This window comes from Vombatus ursinus, unplaced genomic scaffold, assembly GCF_900497805.2.
Source record: "Vombatus ursinus unplaced genomic scaffold, bare-nosed wombat genome assembly UNPS02004533.1, whole genome shotgun sequence".
Taxonomy (NCBI): domain Eukaryota; kingdom Metazoa; phylum Chordata; class Mammalia; order Diprotodontia; family Vombatidae; genus Vombatus; species Vombatus ursinus.
The window spans coordinates 1758250-1777142 of record NW_020944311.1 but is presented as its reverse complement, the minus strand read 5'-3'; the positions used below and the strand labels follow the sequence as shown (position 1 = coordinate 1777142).

Genomic DNA, 18893 nt, shown 5'->3' with positions numbered 1-18893 from the left:
ACCCTCCCTCCCTCCTTCCCTCAATCAATAAACTCCAGTGGTTTCCTATTGCCTCCACAATCAATTACAGAATCTGCTTGGCCTTCAAAGCCCTTCATAACTTTCTCCCTCTCCTCCTCCACCAGCCTTTAGTCTTCTTACTCCCTGCCAGGTTACTTCTCCATCCAGTGACACTGACCTCCCTACTGTTCCACAAACAATCCAAGCCCTGGGCATTTTCTCTGGCCATCCTCATGTCCATTTCCTTACTTCCTTGGCTTCCTTTAAGTCCCAACTAAAATCCCATGTTCTAAGAGAAGCCTTTCCCAGCCCTCTTAATTCTAGTGCCTTCCCTCTGTTAATTGTCTTCTGTTTAATCCCGTAAGTAGCTTCTTTGTACATATGCTGGTTGTCTTCCCCATTAGACCATCAGCTTCTTGAGAGCAGGGACTGTCTTTTGCCTCTTTTTGTTTCCTCAGCACTTGGCACAGTGCCTGGCACATAGTAGGTACTTAATAAATATTTATTGACTAGCTAACTGGTGGTCGTGATGGTGCTAGTCATAAAGAAGCCTCCTAATTGTTGGGCCAAAAGCATAGGTGGTGAGAATGGGCAGAAAAAGGAGGCAGACGAGGAGGAAAGGTTGTAGTAAAGAAGTCTATGCACTAGACATGGTTGAAATACCATTACCAGTCACCTCAGTGCCACAAGTTGTGTGCTCTGGGCTTGGCTGGGAGGGGTTTATGTAAACCTCCTGTTGGTCATTCTTTGCTTTCTTCTGTCATCTTCAACTGGGTAGCAATGTTAGCACCTGCTTGGCTGTGCCATCTCTCTCGGGGGCCATTTTATGTCAGGGTTTTCTCTTATTTCTGACGTCCTTTTTGGGTTTTCTTACTGGGCACCGAACTAAAAAGTCTTATTGCATTGCAGGGGATGCAGCCTTATCTCCAGGCCTTGTTGTCATTGTATAAATCCTTTTGCCCCAACTTGATTACCATTTCTTTGCCTCCAAAAAGGAAGGTAAGGAATGAAGGGAATGCTCTGTATCTGTACTGAGGTTGAAATCTGTGTTCTTTGGATTCAAGAATGGTCAAAATGTACTTTAATAGTATTGAAATTCTGTATTTTTTAAAAAGTGTTCGGAGATTTACAAATTTGTAAGATAGAGTTGAGAAGAGTCAGTTACTTAGTGGGGAAAATACATATGTTATAGAAAATAGGGGCAGGAAAAAATGGCTCTTCTGGTAGATTTCTGGGAGCTTAGGAAGTGTCATAATTATTAAATTTCAGTTTGGGCAGGATCTGTGCCGCTCTGCCTGCTAGCTTTGTTGGCCACAAACCTAACAGACTTCTTCCCTTTACAGTTCTACTTTAAGACAACAGATAGCATTTGGCAGGCAGCCGTCTATATTGTGAAGGAAAGAAATCATAAATCCCTATTACCATCTGTGAAACTAACTATTGGCACAGCTTATAGCCACCCCCGAAAAAAGGTAAGCGTCTGTGACCCAAGGGATATGGAGCCTTCTTTCTAAGCCAGTCTCAACCCAACCCTTCGGATGATGAGGCTTATTTAAATGGTTTTTCTAATATTGTTTATCTGATATTTCATCAAAGCCACCTATGAGACCATTGAACTGAGCCACTTTCATCCTGGTTTTTGTGTTTAAAGTTTGGGGCTGATCAGACTCAGTGCAAGGATTATGGGTAGTTGTCTTTCTGTTCAGAAATGGAATTCTGGCTGCATTATCCCAGTGCCCACCAGCAGTCACATCAGCAAGGAAGAGCAGGACAAGGAAGGTGGCTCATCCAGCCTGGACGTGATGCTTAGTGGTCATAAATCCTTTCCTTTAGAGCAGCTCCACACGTTCTCCCAGCTCTTGGACAACATCCAGAACATTGAGGTGAGTGACGAGGCCCTGCCCAGCCCAGCACTTTGGCTGTCCTCTTGGCCCTGGGACACCTCCGTGGTTACTTCACTGGACTTTCCTTGCAGCTTCCCTCCCAGATGTGCTCGGTGCTCAAGAGTGCTCCATTACTACACTATCTGAACTGTATCCAAGATGAGACTGTCTGGCTGCGACTTTATTACTGGATGAGTCAAGAGTTAAAAGAAGGTAAGAAAGAAAAAATCTGGAGTCCTGGAACAGAGGGAACTAGGCAGGACATGCCTCCCAACTGGCTTTTCTTTCCTGACACCTGCCCATCCCCTGGAGTTTCTGCTCTAAAGAGAAGCCCTAAGCCTGGTGCCAGCTGAGCTGTGCCAGACAGGAGCCCATGATGCTCGCTATTCCCGCCACCCCGGGCTTTGCATGTTGGAGCATTGAGTGTTTGCAGTTGAGCTTTTCCTTTGGGGAGCTTTCCTTCTGTAACCAGATGCCTCATTTGTGATCTCCTGCTCTAGGATGTACTTGGTGCAAGGTCAGTAATTACACATCTGAAGAAGAGTTCAGGAAGTTTCTGGACATTATCATCAGCGCACAGTGTTTTTTACAGGTGAGAACTGACTTCTTTCTGGAATGCTGCAGCTTTTCTAGGTGTTCAGTGGGTTTCCGGGCCACTCTTTGAGTTCTGTGGCACCTTTTTATACACAGTAAATGTTGTATTCATGGGTAATTTGTTACTACAGAGTTTTCTTATGTCAGATGATTGTATTCTAGACCATAATCTAATGCTGTGTATAATGTATATGGGTATTTTCATTTCCTATTTTCAGATACTTTGGATTAAAATAATGATCAATGCTATGAGAATAAACACTAAAAATTCTCTGTGTAACTAACACAGACTTGTTTGTCAGCAGAGGAATCATATATGTCTTTAGCATCACCGTAGCACTTTCTCTTTTTAAAGCACTGAAGTTTTTTAATAATAAAAAAGGAGCTATGTACTCAACCTACAAAAATGTAATTTGTTGTAATTGCGCCTTGACTGGGTCTAATTACAAGATTTTTTCCAAGAGTTGGCCTTTTTTACTATACTATGAAGTAGGGATTTGGTAGGGCAGCTAGGTGGCACTGTAGTGAATAGAGTGCCAGGCTTGGAGTTGGGAAGACTCACCTTCCTGAGTTCAAATCCAGTCTCAGACACTTATTGGCTGTTTTGACCCTGGGCAAGTCACTTCACCCTGTTAGCCTCAGTTTCCTCATCTGTAAAATGAGCTGGAGAAGAAAATGGCAAACCACTCCAGTATCCTTGCCAAGAAAACCCCAAAAGAGTTAGACATGACTGAAAACAACTAAATAACAACAAAAAGGATTTGGTAAGGGAATTGTAAAAGCAAAATCAACCATTCAGTCAGCAAACACTTAAGTGTTTTTTTTTGGTTTGTTTTTTAATGTTTTTGAGCCAAGTGGCATTGTGCCCTTGGAGCCAGGAAGTCGAAGGTTTGAGGCCTGCCTCCGGCTCTTAGTGGCCATGTAACCTTCGGCAAGTCACTTAACTTCTCCACACTCCAGGCAACTCTGTAGGGCTTGACATTGCAGAGAAAGTGGGTGTTTGCACTGGCAAGAGGGATTTTTTTCACCAGGGAGTTCTCTATATCCAGGAAAGCCTAGTTACTGTCCTGATCTTTTTCTTCCTGGGGCTTTGAGAACACAAATAGAAAGAATGAAACAAGCCCTACTCTATCCCTGGGCAGCTGGGCATGCCACAGTACATTGGACGTGGAGTCAGGAAGACCTGAGTTCAAATCTGGCCTCAGATACTTGCTAGCCATGTAACCTTGGGCAAGTCACTTCACTGATTTCTGTCTCAGTTTCCTCAGCTGTAAAATAGGGATCATAAAAGCATGTACCTCCCAGGGTGGTTGTGAGGATGAAACAAGATCATACTTGTAAAGTGCTTAGCACAGTGCCCGGCATGTAGTGAGTGCTGTCTACATATTTATTCCCTTCCCTACCCTCAAGGAGCTTCCATTCTCTTGGAAGGGGAAGCAACAGTGGCCATATCTAAATATAAAGCAAATACAAGGTGGAGGGGCACCAGAAGTTGGGGTGTGGTGACGGGCTGGAGACTTCTGGCTTGGCTCAGAGCACCTATTCTGGGCATAGAGGACACTTGGGAACATTTCGTTTGCAGGTGAAGTTACTATACAGGGATTTGAAAGTACTAAATTACATTTAGTTTGAAAATCTTCTCTAGTTGAGGCTTTTCGCTGGAGGTAACCCAGCCTAGCCTCTTCCACTTCTGGTTGATTTGAATTAGGGAAATGTGATGTGCTGTGGCTTTTTAGGCTTTCACAACACCTTCAGGGTTCCCCAGGGGCTACCCCAAACAAAGCCCATGGGCCAGTAGAGCTGAACACAGGAGGTCTTTTATTAGAGGATCACAGAATGTCAGAGTTGCCAGGGACCTCAGCAGCTATCTGGTTCAAGCCGTCCAGGAGAGGTGAGACGCCATGGGTGCAGAGGGTGATGGTGGGCTGTCAGGATTCACCCACTGGGAGGCATCGAGGTTGAAGGGGAGCAAGCTGGTCTTTAGGCATGTAATTATAGGGCCAAGCTCACCACAAAGGCAAGGCAGGATTTCTTTGCCAAAAAAGTTTTCTCATAAAGTTAACCATAAACAAAGGCAAACATACAAAATGAGGAGTCGGATCCTGAATAAAACTCGTAGTGTTAACCAGATATGACTAAACAAATGAGTGAAGCCGTCCTTCCTGGCCTTGGCCCAGTCCAGCTGAAATTCAGCCACCTGTGGCTTTTTCTTTTTCTCATAAAGCAGAGCTGTCTACTTCAAGAGGAGCGTTTCTGGCTGTGCCAATCCTGCTTTTGCCTTGCTCCCTCCGGCTCTTTCCAGGTTTTCCCTTTTAAACTGCTGGCTAGTTAGCGTTTGTGGTCAAAGAGGTTCTGACCTTTGATTATGTTGCATGCAGGAGGGCTTTCCTTCCAGTGAGGCGTTCCTGTATAAGAGCCTGCCTTTGTGGGACGGCGTCTCTTGTCGAGCAGAATACCTGCAGCTTCTCAGCTGGATTCCCCTGGGGAATTTCTCTGGTATGTAACAAGAAAACAGGGAACCCCCTTTGAGGAAATGCCCAGTGATATTTACAGAAAGGTGACCAACCCTTTGAATGCTTTTTCTTTAGAAATCAAGCCACTTCTCTGTGACTCCCTGACACAGCTCTTCTTTACATCATCCATCTATCATAAGGTAAAATGATGAACTTTTCTACGTTGGGTTATTGCCAGTCACATGGGGTTCTAAGCTCAGGCTACCGTACAATAGAGATGATGCCTGTTTCCAAAGCATTGAGTATGGTGTGCCTACTTGACTCCTTCCTCTTTTATCTGCAGTCACTTTTTATTAGAAACACAGAAGAGAAAACAGAAGTGTTGGCTTAGTATCGTACAGGAAATGAGATTCTGTTTGTACTTGTCACTTCAACTTGGATTTGGAGTTTATTCATATACCTGTCATTTTCGTTGCCTGGTCAGTGACCTTCATCACATTTCCACGTTCACTCATTTGTAATCTGAATTTTGTATTTCTCTGTAATTCTGGTCTAATCCACACAGTCTCTTTCTTCTTTATTGTTTAGCTGACTCCTTTTGTGTTTTCTCTAATTGCCTCAGTTTCCCCATAGTATTCTTTGTCTTCTTAAGGCTTCATTCTGAAGATTGTACTTTTTCACATCACAACTTTAGCTCTGAATATTCTTCTCACTGACCTATGCAGTGACATTCAGTAAACCTTCTGGAAAACATTCACATGCTAAATTTTGTAGAACCATTCTCATGTAGAATGTATATGTTACTTGGATTTCTGGCACTCCATGGGCCCCAAGACTGGACAGTCTTTGAGGTGGCAACATGAAGGACTGAGATTAGCTACTCATGAATGTGTGTGTGCACGTGTGTATGTGTGTATGTGTGTATGTGTGTGTGTGGGTGTGTGTGTGTATGTAGCAAATAAAACTGCCTAGCCATCAGCCAGCAATACTTGAGCACCTCCTCTGGGCTGGCCCTTTGCTGGGCACTGGAGACCCACAGAGAGAAAGGAAACCTTCCTCAGCTAATCCCAAATGCTTGTGGTAAGTAAGTACAAAAGCAGGACAGAGGGCAGTGGGAGATGCGACACTTCAGTAAAGATCAATAATCAAATCAATATACCCATTAAAGAATATAATCCTAAATTAAAAACCTTAAATTAAAAATCACTGAACATACCAGAGCTAAAGAAATTCACAGAAAATAAACAAAAAATATTTTTCTCGTTGTCCTTTCCCAAGTCTCTTTGAGGTTACATCATTCATGGCTTTTTCTTTTACAAAACAACCCCTCCCACACAACCATATCCCCCCCCCCCCCCAAAAAAAAATCCCCACCGACAACCTTTATTGGAAACTTATTGGCTCTTACTTTTCTAGGCATCATTAAACAACATCTGGGAATGCTTTTCCAAAGCAGTTATAATCTGATTGTATCTGAGAGGGACCTGTGCCATCTATGTATCCTCTGTCCTGCCTGATGCTGTACTAGCCATATAGATGTAGCATTAATGTGGCATTCATTGAAATGCTAGCTATTATTATATTTTTATTAGGTAAGCCCCCTCCAGAGCTTGTATAACCTTGGAGAACCCAAGATCACCTCCATGCCGTAAAGATAGGCTTTGGAGGATTCCAGTGGAGGCGTGAAAATTGTCTTCCCCATCTGATCAAGAAGGAAACTGAGGTTCTGAGATAAAGTGATTGACCAGCAGTCACACAGCTGGCTGTCAGAGTGGCATTCAAACCCAGGTCCTCTGACTCCCAAGTCAGCGTCCTTTGGACAGCCCTATACTGCCTTCTCATGAACTCAGAAAGCAGTCAAGGAGTCAGAATTTCAGGGGTGGATTTCCCCCTTATGATCCAAATCGTAGCAACGAGAGAAAAATACCTACTTAGAAATTTCTAGATTGTTAAATAATCACTTCACGTGGGAGTCCATGCTATTATCTCACCTAGAAAATAAACCTTAGGAGTGAAGTGAAACTTGGCAACTCTCAGGTACAATTACATCCATACCGTTTCTTTATACGTGGCTATTTTGCAAGTGCCCAGACCTTAATTTTTACTCACAAAGGGTCTCTGGGAGAGGCAGCTGGCATAGCGTAACACCCAGCCTGGAGTCAGAAAAACCATGGAAATTTATATGTGGATTATGTGGAAATATCATCTCACCATTAAAAGTCCTGGTGACAATAGCACTCTAAAAGTAGGGCCCATCCCTATGATAAGTTTACATTTTAGATGATGATGGTAAAATTTTGGCAACAGGAAATGTATAAAGTGGTTACAATTCTTAGGAATGACATTTCTCCACGGTATATAGATATTGGATACGAGAAGGATCAGTGGTGGGGTTTGTTGTTGTTTTTGACATTGTGGGAATCTCCTCCCCCAAAGCAGATCACAACCTTACTCTGCCTTTAATAGGGAGGTTCCAGGGAGTTGTCAGAGGACCAGAGGTTAAATGATTTGTCCCTGGTCACACAGCTTGGAAGTGTCAGAGGCAGGATCTGACCCATGGTTTTCCTGACTCCAGGTTGGGTGTTACGCTATGCCAGCTGCCTCTCCCAGAGACCCTTTGTGAGTATAAATTAAGGTCTGGGCACTTGCAAAATAGCCACGTATAAAGAAACGGTATGGTTGTAATTGTACCTGAGAGTTGCCAAGTTTCACTTCACTCCTAAGGTTTATTTTCTAGGTGAGATAATAGCATGGACTCCCACGTGAAGTGATTATTTAACAATCTAGAAATTTCTAAGTAGGTATTTTTCTCTCATTGCTACGATTTGGATTATAAGGGGGAAATCCACCCCTGAAATTCTGACTCCTTGACTGCTTTCTGAGTTCATGAGAAGGCAGTATAGGGCTGTCCAAAGGACGCTGACTTGGGAGTCGGAGGACCTAGGTTTGAATGCCGCTCTGACAGCCAGCTGTGTGACTGTTGGTCAATCACTTTATCTCAGAACCTCTGTTTCCTTCTTGATCAGATGGGGAAGACAATTTTCATGCCTCCATTGGAATCCTCCAAAGCCTCTTTACGGCATGGAGGTGATCCTGGGTCCCAAGGTTGTGCAGGCTGTGGCAGGGCCCAACTAAACTGACCAAACCTGGAGTAGGTGCCCAGTGATGTATGGGATGTCTGTGGTTCAGTGGCCAGCCCAGCTCTGTGCGGAGGCTTCTCACCATGCCAGCTACTGAGTTGGGAGAGTTTCACCCCAGCAGACTGTATCCTCAAATGGCTCCACTCTCTGTGAATATTGATTTGAAATTCCTTCACGAAGTCTACTTCATGGGGTGGTTATGGGATGGCACCTTGTAAACCATAAAGGGCTGTTCAAGTGGTCGTGAGTAGCCTGGCACTGTTCCAGGCACTGTCGATGTATGTACAAGCATAAGACTGCCTTCAGGGAGCAGAGAAACAATTTGTTCAAGTTGGAGAGAAAAACTAACCCCATGGGACGAGTGAAGAGAAAAGAAGTGTTTCCTGGGGTAGCGTTGCCTGTCATTACAGTGAGAGCGCAGCAGGCTAGATCAGAGTGAACCTCGTGGAAGAAGCAATAGATGCCCTCAGAGCTTTGTGGCAGCAAAGGGAAAAGGGAGTGGACATTATTAATCCGTGGAAGGGAGAGCTGGGCCCAGTGGGGCAGGGTTACAAAGAGACAGATTTCTGACAACCAGAGCTCTTGAGTAAACAGGGTTCTCCTTCGAAGTTGGGAGCTTCCGCCCATCACTGGAAGTATTTGGGCAGCAGCTGATGGCATCTTCTCGGGATAGTGTTGCCTTGGGAGAGAGGTTGCCTCGGATGTTCAGGTCCTTGATGGTTGTGCTTGGCCTGTCCAGGCAAGGTGGCACAGTAGAGCAGAGCAGTTTGAGTAATGGCTTCTTTCCTTTGCCTCCTTCAGTGCAGTGTTCTGTATAGCCTGAAACAGTTGCTGCAGAACTGGCTGTTGTGGCATGCTATGGAGGTCAGCGTGAAGCCCACGCGGAGCACTTCTGCGTAAGTCTTTCCCCAACCCACCAGAAGGGATAATGGGGACCGAGGGAGGGAGGGAGGCCTGCCTATCCCGAACCAGGACTGGGGCCTGAGACTTCCAGCTCTTTAGAGATTTGCTGCAAATAAAATGTTTCCCCGACGGTTTCCTGTCTGGCCCTACAGTCCTTTAGTGTAAGTTACTTTTGTTGTTCTTATTACATGAAGGAACAGTGCATCTTTTTAGTCTTCAATGATGTTTAAGTTCTGTAACAAGCAAATTAAAAGACTAGGGTCACACCGGCTCGTAACAGCTCTTCATTTCAATAAGGTTAGGCCAATGTGAATAAAGACGATTCCGGTTATGGTCAGAGAAGATCCTCTAAGCTACTTTGGCTGTTCTTCTGCAATATTTTGATAATACCGTCTTTAATTTGCTCTCTTGGAATAGAAAGTACTGCTTGTGATATGCTTTATTCTTCAAGTAATAGAAGAACCTAAATTTTCAAGGTTTTCCCTGTTTCAGCCCAAAAAAGCTTTTACCTGAAATCATTTTGTCCTTTTAGCCATGTTTCTTACTTAGTTCATCCTTAGCACAAACCAGATTCAAAGGTCTCTTTTAGGTGGTCCTGGCTAGGGGAGGGCGGTGGGTTATGAAGATGGCCTGGACTGTTGTCTTAAACTTTTTTTGAAGTCATTATTTTATTCCACATTGCTCCTCTCCTCTACTTCCGGGTGGGAACATGAAAAGTTAATAGGTGGGAGTGCCTTTTATAAAGGAATGATATTTAAATACTTAGGTTCCCTTTAAAAATGTCATCCAGAGTTCCTCGGTGCACCTGTGGTCTTCCTTTCGCTTTGCTTTGGGGCTGAGGAGCTCCAAAAAATGGAAGAATCATTTTTCGTATTTTCTTTCAGAAGAAAAATTTGGAAACGCTTTTAAATGTTAAGAAAAGGAATTCTTCTTAAAGCTCTTAAATCACTAAGGTCAAAGTGCAAGCCACTTTTCCAATATTTCCTATTAATTCTTGGCGTGTATGTGCTGCCAGTTTTATAAACACTCCTGTGATCTCCATTTTAGAGGTGAGAGAGGCAACTTGGCATAGTGGACAGAGTCAGGAAGACCTGGGTTCTCTTCATGTTTCTGATATTTACTAGTTAGCTGTATGATCCTGGGCAAATGACTTGATCTCTGTGCCTTGGGCAACTCTTTGGCACATACCTATTAATTCACAGACAGTTTGGAAACTGAATTGGCAGAGGGAATTTCCACATGGGGAGTTCCCCATGCTGACGCAAACGCAGAGTCTTCTGCCATCCTTTGAGCATCCTTCCCGTTCCCTGCAGAGGGACTGTCCTGGGCAAGTCATCATTTAAGTACTCCTTGCTACTTAGGGACTCAAGGCCATATGGCCTTGGAATTGGGCTTTTTTGAGGTCTCTCTTCTGTCAGGTAAGTGGCACTAGGCCAGAACCTACAGGAGAGGCTTGGTGGATAAATACCCACTCTATTGTCTGGCTTTTTGCAAAAAAGCCTTCTATCTGGAACTCATTTGGCACCGCTTAGCACCTGTGTGGAAGCCTTCGGTACTGTGGGGTTTTGCAAAGGCTCTCCTTCCGATAACTCCACTTCCCTTTACCATGCTGTTTCCAACTTCAAATTTAGTCTTAGCCAATTGAGTGTAAATGGAAGAATAGCCATCGTTGGTCTTAAAAACTGAGAAGAATGTAGAACGTTCCTCAGCAGGAAGAGAGAGGCCAAAGACCAGACGAAATCACTGTTGGAGTGCCTGCCAAAAAAAAACCAGGTCAGTTTGAGTGAAGGTTTTAACAGCTTCGTAACTCAGGAAGTCAAGCTGAGAAGATTACAGTGACATTCCTTTTGTTGTTGTTGTCGTGGAAATTTGTGTACTTCCGAGCTGCCAGTCAGTATGTTGTAATGTTCACATCTTGCAGGAGGGGGGGCCTGGCGGCCATGGTGGCCATCTGGACCTGCCTATGATTTCTTTGGTGTTGGGAAGTTTGCCAATGCAAATTAGCAACTAGTCCCCAACTTTGAGTCTTTGAGGATCACTCGGGGGCACTGTAATGAGAAGTTAGGTGACTTGTCCGGGGTCATAGAGGCAGTTATGTATCAAAGGTGGGAGAGACTCAAGCCTAAGCCTCTCTGACTCTGAGACCAATTCTCTGTCTATCACAGCATGCTGCCTGTCGTTGTAGAGAAAAGAAACTCTCAATTATTTTAAACTTTTCTTTTGGATTAAACAGTTCGTATTTGTCCTGGTTTATTTTAATCACTTTCTCTATCTCAGATTCCATTCTGTGTTTTAGTGCCATCATACTACATACTTATGTTTTCTTTTTCTCACATTTCCTGGGTTAGGGTCCAGAGCTACTTTCTTGGACATTTTGTATCCACTCTTATCGATTCCATGGTCTACTTGACTGAGGAATGTTGGTAATTAGTGCTTAGCACATAGCAAGTACCAACTGTGTGCTCAGGGCTATACAGATAGGAGGATTCCACACAGTCACTAGCCCAGGATGATGGGAGTTCCTGTCCATCTAGAGCCTGGTCCTGTCTTTCTTTGCCATCCAGCCTGGGAGCTGAATGTGGCCTAGGAACTGATGGGCAGGTATTTCATGGAGTGTGCTCCTTAGGTTTGACCTCCATAGGAGTACCAAGCTCTGGAGTACCAACAGGAAAGATTTGCAAACATGCCCATACTAACTTTTGCTCCATTCTATACAGAACAGCTTGGAAGTTAAAGAGTTTTGGGAATGCTGTGAATTCTTGTGAATTGCTTGCTTTCTGATTATAGGGACACTCCCATGATTGCCCTGAACTCTGTGAGTGAGCTGATCTCCTATGTGGGATGGCTGTCCACAATTGCTCTGCGATTGGAGAGCAACAGTAGTTTCTTGCTTCACTTTATTTTGGATTTCTTTGAGACGGTAAGCATCCCCTTCTGGGTGATCATTTTTCGTGATGTCCACTCGTTTTGATGGTCTGTTATTTAAATGTTTCTCAGCAGTCAGTTGTCCCAGGTGGTGGTGGCTCATATGAACATAATTTTAAACCAGTTGAAGTTTTTGATGGCATATACTTCTGAAGAATTGCTTAATATCATGGAAATAAAAAAGAAAATGAAAATCTTTTCTCGCTCCGGGATTGGCCTTAGGCAGATCTGGGATATACTTGATGATGACCCTTGTCTCCTTATGTCGATTCTAACTTCTCCATGTTTTAGCTGTTCTTGCTTTAGAGCCCTCCCACCCAATGGGATCTCTCCCCACCTTGCTGTCATAATAGCATTTGTCTTCCCCCAGGCAGCACTGACATGTTTCCAACCTTTTCTGGACTCCCTTTCTTCATCCCAAGTAATTTTTGTCTTGTGTCTCATTTGCTTTTTAATGTGTCAGATTAGCTAGCTGTTAACATGTGCTAGAGTAGGTTATTATGTGTTAATAGTAAAGCATTGCCCTCACTCGCCTGTCCTCACTAGCCTCTCAGGTAATTTGACGTTGCCTTCTGGGAACAATTCCTTAGCCCAACACTTGACCAGTCAGGTAGAAATTTAGGTCACTAGGTGAGAGAGAAGGTTTATAATTTCCTATTTTGCCTATGAAGGCGGTTGACTTCTGATCTAATGGAATAATTGTTTGTAATATTGTAATAAATAATGAGTAAACATTTTATTTTATGCAGATGCTATTTTTGTTACACTCGATTGAGAACTAGAGAGGAATATCTGATGGTATCTTTGTTCCCTAAAGGTGTCTGACATGTATCTCAATTATAACCTTCCGTTAGTGATGATGTTTCCACGTGGGGTCTTCTATCCAGCACTACTCACCTCAGACACCATCGCCCTCAACCATCTCTGTTATATTATGTACAGGTACATGGCCTTTTCCAAATTCTAAGTACAAATCCATCTTAATGTTGATAATCCATTCACGATTTCTGTTTGCTTTGTGCCGGGGTCTTTGTAATCAGGAAAAAGAAGGGCGTTCTCTGGGGCCTGGTTGTCCAGTCTGGGATGCTGCTGCTGCTGCTGGCATTTGATAGTGTCAGTGCTGGCTTTGGGATGAATCAGTGCACTCAGAAGAACTTGACAAGTTGGGTCCTTTTTTGCTGAGCAGTACTTATGTACTCATCATTCTTTTTTAATCTTATTTTTCTTGATATTTTTTGTTTTTACATCCCCTTCATTTCTGAATAGAAGTTTCTCCCTGCCCCACCTAGTGAGCCATCCCTTGCAACAAATAAGAAAAAAGAAAAAGGGAAAATGCAGTTTAGAAAACCCCTCCCATTCCAACCCACAGTTGTCCACTTCAGCCAAGAGGAGGTGGTGGGGGTACATTTCCTCAAGTCTTTGAAGACAAGCTTGGTCATTAGAATTCTAGTATTTAGGTTGTTTGCTCGCTTGCTTTGTTCCCATTTGCACTACTTCACGGTGTATGTTGTTTTCCTGGTTCTGACTTACTTCACTCTGCATCAGAACTTAAAAGTATTCCCATGCTGCTCTGAGTTCTTGGTTTTTTTTTTCTTTTCCTGACGGTACACTACTGTTCCATTACCCCATGTGATACTCATGTATCACCTTTGGTTTAGCTGTTCCCCAATCAATAGGCATCTGCTTTGTTTCCAGTTCTTTACGACCACAAATAATACTGTTTTGAATATTTTGGGATATATGGGGAAGGGAGAGGTCAGCATTATTTATAGTAGCTTTCTGTTTCTTCATTTAAACTTAAATTTTTCTTTTAAAAAAAATCAAACACCGGATAACTCGATATTCGAAACTGAGCTCTGGCTGTGCCCATTCAGCTACCCGGGAGTCACGTTCCCCCTGGCTGATGGCACTCTTTTTCTTCTGTGTTTCCCCTTCTCTACCGAAGGGTCACACTTTTCCTCTCATAACAAAGGAGAGAGAGTGGGTCCGTGGCAGCCATCACATTGCCTTTGACCTTACGTTAATGTTTATTCCTCCAGAAGAGAAATAGCGTAGTAATCTCATAGCAGGAAGGTAAAGCGTTCACCATCCAGTTGACTGCATGCCATTGCTAGTATTCGTCCATGTTACCGCTCAGCATTTGCTTTTTCCAATTTTGTTGCCTTCTGTTGTCCCTGTTAGGTATCGTGTCAACCTGACCGCGGCCAAGGAAAATGAACTGATACGCCAGGTACTGAGGGTAGACTGGTGCCATCAGATAACCAGTGGTGTCAGTAACTGGTGTCCTAGCTGGGGAGGATGACAAAAGAGGTGGGGTGGGAAGGGAGGCAAAAGCTTAATTATCACAATCTGGTTGATGGGATTTTTTTTCCCTGCCCCCTTAGGAAAGGCTGAAGTTCAACAAAACCTACCAAGAATTTAATGAATATGTGACCGCCTTGGTGGACTGCCTGTGGACATCCACGTCCTTTGAGAAAGACCACTATCTCTACATAGATCCTCAGATCCTAGAAAAGACTAAAATACGGGAATATAAGAGGAGTTTAAATCTAATTAATCATCCAGCCTTACTGCCCTATTCCATCTACTTTCTGCTTCAGGTAAAAGCACGTAGGGAGTCCTGGATTACTTGCTTTGTGATGTCTTGAAAACATTTTCATGCTCCTCACTACCTCATAATTTATTGCTTCAGCAATAGTACCCTCTGTTAAAAAGGGGTGATTTTCAAAGGTTGGGAACGATAGCTATCAAAACTGGTCCAAATGGTCTTTCAAGGATCTTGGTTCAGAATATATAATACCTTGGGGTATTTGTTCCTTTCAAGTATTGTGTGAGGCCTGTATTGGAGGGCCACTGAAATGGCTGCTGGGGTATTTCGCTGTTATGTTCATCTGCCTCTTGAAATCTTCCCCCACCCCTTTCCCATTTTCTTCTCAAGTCCGCCTTCATACAGTTTTCCTTGATCATTCCCAATGATCCGATTCTCCTCTGAACTCCTATAGTCTAGCTGGCTTGTCTTGTGGTGACGTTGTTAGGTCCCGTTGTCCTTCAAGGCAAATCACTGGATCCTACGTCCTGAGCTACTGAGGCCCCAAGGAGGTCCAGCCCAGAGAGGTGAAGTGACTCCTCTATCTTCCACTTCTCTTGGATCTCCCACACTATTGTCAGGACAATACCAAGGATGTTTTGTCTAATGAAATCGATGTGATCCTGAAAAATTGCACATCAAAATTCAGGAATGTTTTAACTTTATTTCTGATTGACCTTCAACTGAAAACCAAAAGTCGAAAGGTTCTTTGGCCCCACCACCACCATCACCTCCCTTTTCTCTTCTACTTTCCCTTCCTGGCTTTGCTTGACAATAATCACTTCATTAGTTGGTTTCAGGCTTCCTTGAGCAACCTCTTGATGCATGAGATCCCAAATACCTGAAGCTTAGTGGTATTCCTTTTAGGACGTTGTTGTTGTTGAATTGTTTTCAGTCGTGTCTGGCGCTTTGTGACCCTACTTGGGGTTTTCTTGGCAGGGATACTGGAGTGGTTTCAACCATTTCCTTCTCCAGATCATTTTACAGACGAGGAAACTAAGGCAAACAGGGTGAAGTGACTTGCTCAGGGTCACATAGCTAGGAAGTATCTTAGGCTGGATTTGAACTCAAGAAGAGGAGTCTTCCCGATTCCAGGCCTGGCACGCTATCTACTGTGCCAGTTGGCTGCCCTTTGGATGTTCTGGCTTGGTCTAGTTCCATTGTCTGATTCCTTATGGCTTAAATTCCTTTTGGTTTGGTATTTTCCACAGTTCTTAGTCATTGAATTAGGCAATGAATTAAATGTAAAAAAGGCAGGGGTTTTCAGGAGCCAGCACAGCAGAGCGGAAAGAGCCCCGGACCAGGGACCAGAGGGCCTGGGTTCTAGTAATGGCCCTGCAGCAGGTGGTTGACTTTGGGCAAGTCAGATAATTAGCCTGAGACTGTGAAATGAGGGATTTTTAAGAGTTGAAAGAGGCCGAGAGATCGTTTAGCTCAGCACTCTAACTTAACAAATGAGACAGTACCCCCAGATTGTAGAGAGCCTCTTTCCAGGCTATGAAGGAAAGATTTGTGGTTTGGATGTCAGAGAACCTGCTCTGGGTCCTGGCTCTCCTACTTCCTTTGTGATTTTAAGCAAGTCCTTTGACTTCTTTTGTGCTTCAATTTCTTCCTCAGTAAAATGGGAGGTTTAAATTAGATGATCCCTACAACCCCTTCTAATTGTAAATCCTGTGATCCTAAGCGCCTTGCCCAGGCACACCCAGCCAGTTAGTTAGTGACCAGATTGAGTCTAGAACCCAGATCTCTGAAATACCAGACTAGTGCTCTTTCTCCTATACCAATGATGCCTCACACTGGGCTCTTAAACCTCTTCTGCCTCACGGGGCCATTAGAAGGAGGTCAGGGTAGGTGAATGAGAGTATTTACATAGTTTTGTATAGTGAGGCCCTTCCGTGATTTCCCCAGAGCAGTGGCAATCTAGCCAGTTTTGTGTGCTTTTCCTTTTGGTTCTCTCCAGATTAGTTTCAGATACTACCTGTAAGGCACTATCTAAAATAGCAGGACTGTGGTTTGTACTTGCAAAACACTGACGATATATGGTATATACCAAGCAACTTATGAATGGCTAAACATGCTGGAAATGAATGGAATGAAATGCTTTTGCATCGTAAGGCCTGACAGTTATGAAGAATTCAGAGAAATGTGGGAAAACTTGGATTGCATGATACAGAGTGAAGAAATGCAAATCAAAGAATGGCATATGCAGTGACGAAAACAGTCACTGTAAAGCAAAGACCACAGTAAAAAGCAGCAGGTTTGAGGGCATGTACAAGTTTTATAGAGCAAGTTTTATAGAACAAATCCTTTTATTAAGGGGATTTGTTCTGGGAAGTTTGGACTCAATCAAAGGGCCGCACTTGAGGACCTAGAGGGCCACATGTGGCCTCAAGGCTGCAGGTTCCCCACCCCTGAATACGTACCTACCACAATCATGCCCCTGAGTTTTAAGGAGTTGTAATTGGGAATATACTTGGGGAGAGGGGAAAGCATTGTTTGAATGTTTAGGAACTGTCTGTCAAAATAAAATATATCAATTAAAAAGTACCATTTTGAGTGCAGACAAACAGACTTTTGGCTGTAGGATCAAAAGTTCACCTTTTTCAGAAAATCAGATGTTGAATTTTAATATGCTTAAGGAAATAGTGTTGGGTGGTTAAAATGGTTAATCGGGGTCTGGTTCTTTTTCCAGCACTAGAGGGCACTGTTCTTTAACAAATGGAAACCTCCTTTTTATAGTTAACAGGTGGTTTCATATGGGCTAAGAAAATATTAGGCCTTAATGCTAATCAGTCTTCGGCTGCCTTTGAACTTCAATCACCAAGAACTTAGCATCTATATGCCTTAATTCTAGGGGCTGTGTAAAAGGTGTGTAGTTGTATTAATAGGGGCTCCTGTTGATTTAATTTTGGTACTTTTTAATCAGCCTTGAATAATCCCTGGAGATGTACCAAGCTAACTAGCTTCTCTGTACATGACTTAGTGGAGCAACAACTTGAAAGCTTGGCTAATTCATTTTTCAAGGCTTCAAAAATGAGTCACGTCCCCAGCCATCAGTGGAAGTTGTTCAGATCTGTGAGGGCTCTCTGTTTCTGAATATTTTGCTGCTCCAGGCCCCACAATTCATTGATCTACAAGCATTTCGTGACCTCCTACATCGTGCTAGGTGCTAGGGACATAGTGACAATAGTGCTAGCAGTCTCTACCCTTAAGGTGCTGAAAGTTTATCTAGGAAGACTCTGTGTGTCTGTGTGTGTGTGAGAGAGAAAACAAAATATATACCAAGTAAATACAAAGTGATTCAGGTGGAAATGGGAAGCATTAGCAACTGGGGTAGGGCAGGGACAGGCAGGGAGGTCTGCGCACGTAGATGAGGCTTGGCCATTGATTGGCTATGTGTGTGGAGAGAGGGGAAGAGTCAAGGATGGCTCTGATGTTGTAAACCTGGATGTCTACAAGGAGCTTGGTAGCCTTTATAGAGACAGAGAAGTTTAGAGATGGAGCCAATTTTTGTGAAAATCTAAGGAGTTCTCTTCTGAGCATGGTGAATTTGAAATGCTTCTACGACATCCAGTCAAAATATTGAAGAGTCATTTGGGAAAATGGGACAAGAAATGTTGACACAGACTAGAGCTAGGTCTGGAGGCATCTGTGCAGAGATAATATGCCCACGGGCGCTGATGAGTTCACCAAGAGAGAGCATTCCCAGGACGGAGCCCTGGGGTCCACACACAGTTAAGGAGTGGGCTATAAATAATGATACAGCAAAGGAGACTGGAAAGGAGCGACTGCTCCTAGGGTTAGAGACAGGAGGAGAATCTGGAGAGAGCTAAGTCCCTGAAACTGAGAGAGAGAGGTAAAGACAGAGGAAAAGAGGAAAAGACAGAGGAGAGAGAGAAGAAAAGAGGAAGAGAGAGAGAGTGAGACAGAGAGGAAGAGAGAGAGAGACAAAGGAAAAGACAGGAGAAGAAAAGAGGAAGACAGAGAGGGAGGGGAAGAGGAAGCGAGAGAAAGAAAGAAGAGAAAGAGAGGAAGAGAGAGAAAGACAGAGGAAGAGCGAGAGAAAGAAAGAGAAGAAGAGAAAGAGGAAGAGAGAGAAAGAGGAAGAGCGAGAGTGAGAGAGAGAAGAAGAGAAAGAGGAAAAGAGAGAGAGTGAGACAGACAGGAAAAGAGAGAGGAGGAGAGGAAAGACAGAGGAGAGAGAGGAAAAGAAGAGAGTGAGACAGAGAGAGGAAGAGAGAGAGTGAGACAGAGACGAAGAGAGAGAGAAAGGGAGAGGGGAGGAAGAGAGTGAGACAGAGAGGAAGAGAGAGAGTGAAAAAGGGAGAGGGAGAGAGAAAGGAAGAGAGTGAGACAGAGACACAGAGAGAGGAAAAGAGAGAGAAAGAGGAAGAGAGGAAAAGACAGG

The 18893-nt window shown here is 43.7% G+C and overlaps 1 protein-coding gene across 5 annotated transcripts in view; it reads left to right on the top strand.

Moving 5' to 3' along the window:
* CENPI (centromere protein I) overlaps positions 1–18893 on the top strand; it is a 62202-nt gene that overhangs the window by 31294 nt on the left and 12015 nt on the right. For 4 of the 5 annotated variants that reach the window (XM_027837163.1, XM_027837172.1, XM_027837147.1 and 1 more), the window contains exons 8-19: positions 910–999; positions 1344–1472; positions 1707–1883; positions 1976–2096; positions 2384–2475; positions 4856–4973; positions 5066–5130; positions 8872–8966; positions 11761–11893; positions 12716–12840; positions 14080–14128; positions 14283–14498. In XM_027837163.1, coding sequence (XP_027692964.1) covers positions 910–999; positions 1344–1472; positions 1707–1883; positions 1976–2096; positions 2384–2475; positions 4856–4973; positions 5066–5130; positions 8872–8966; positions 11761–11893; positions 12716–12840; positions 14080–14128; positions 14283–14498 — 1410 coding nt within the window. Of the gene's footprint in view, positions 1–909; positions 1000–1343; positions 1473–1706; positions 1884–1975; positions 2097–2383; positions 2476–4855; positions 4974–5065; positions 5131–8871; positions 8967–11760; positions 11894–12715; positions 12841–14079; positions 14129–14282; positions 14499–18893 lie in introns of those variants that run through there. The other variant, XM_027837182.1, reaches the window with a different exon arrangement.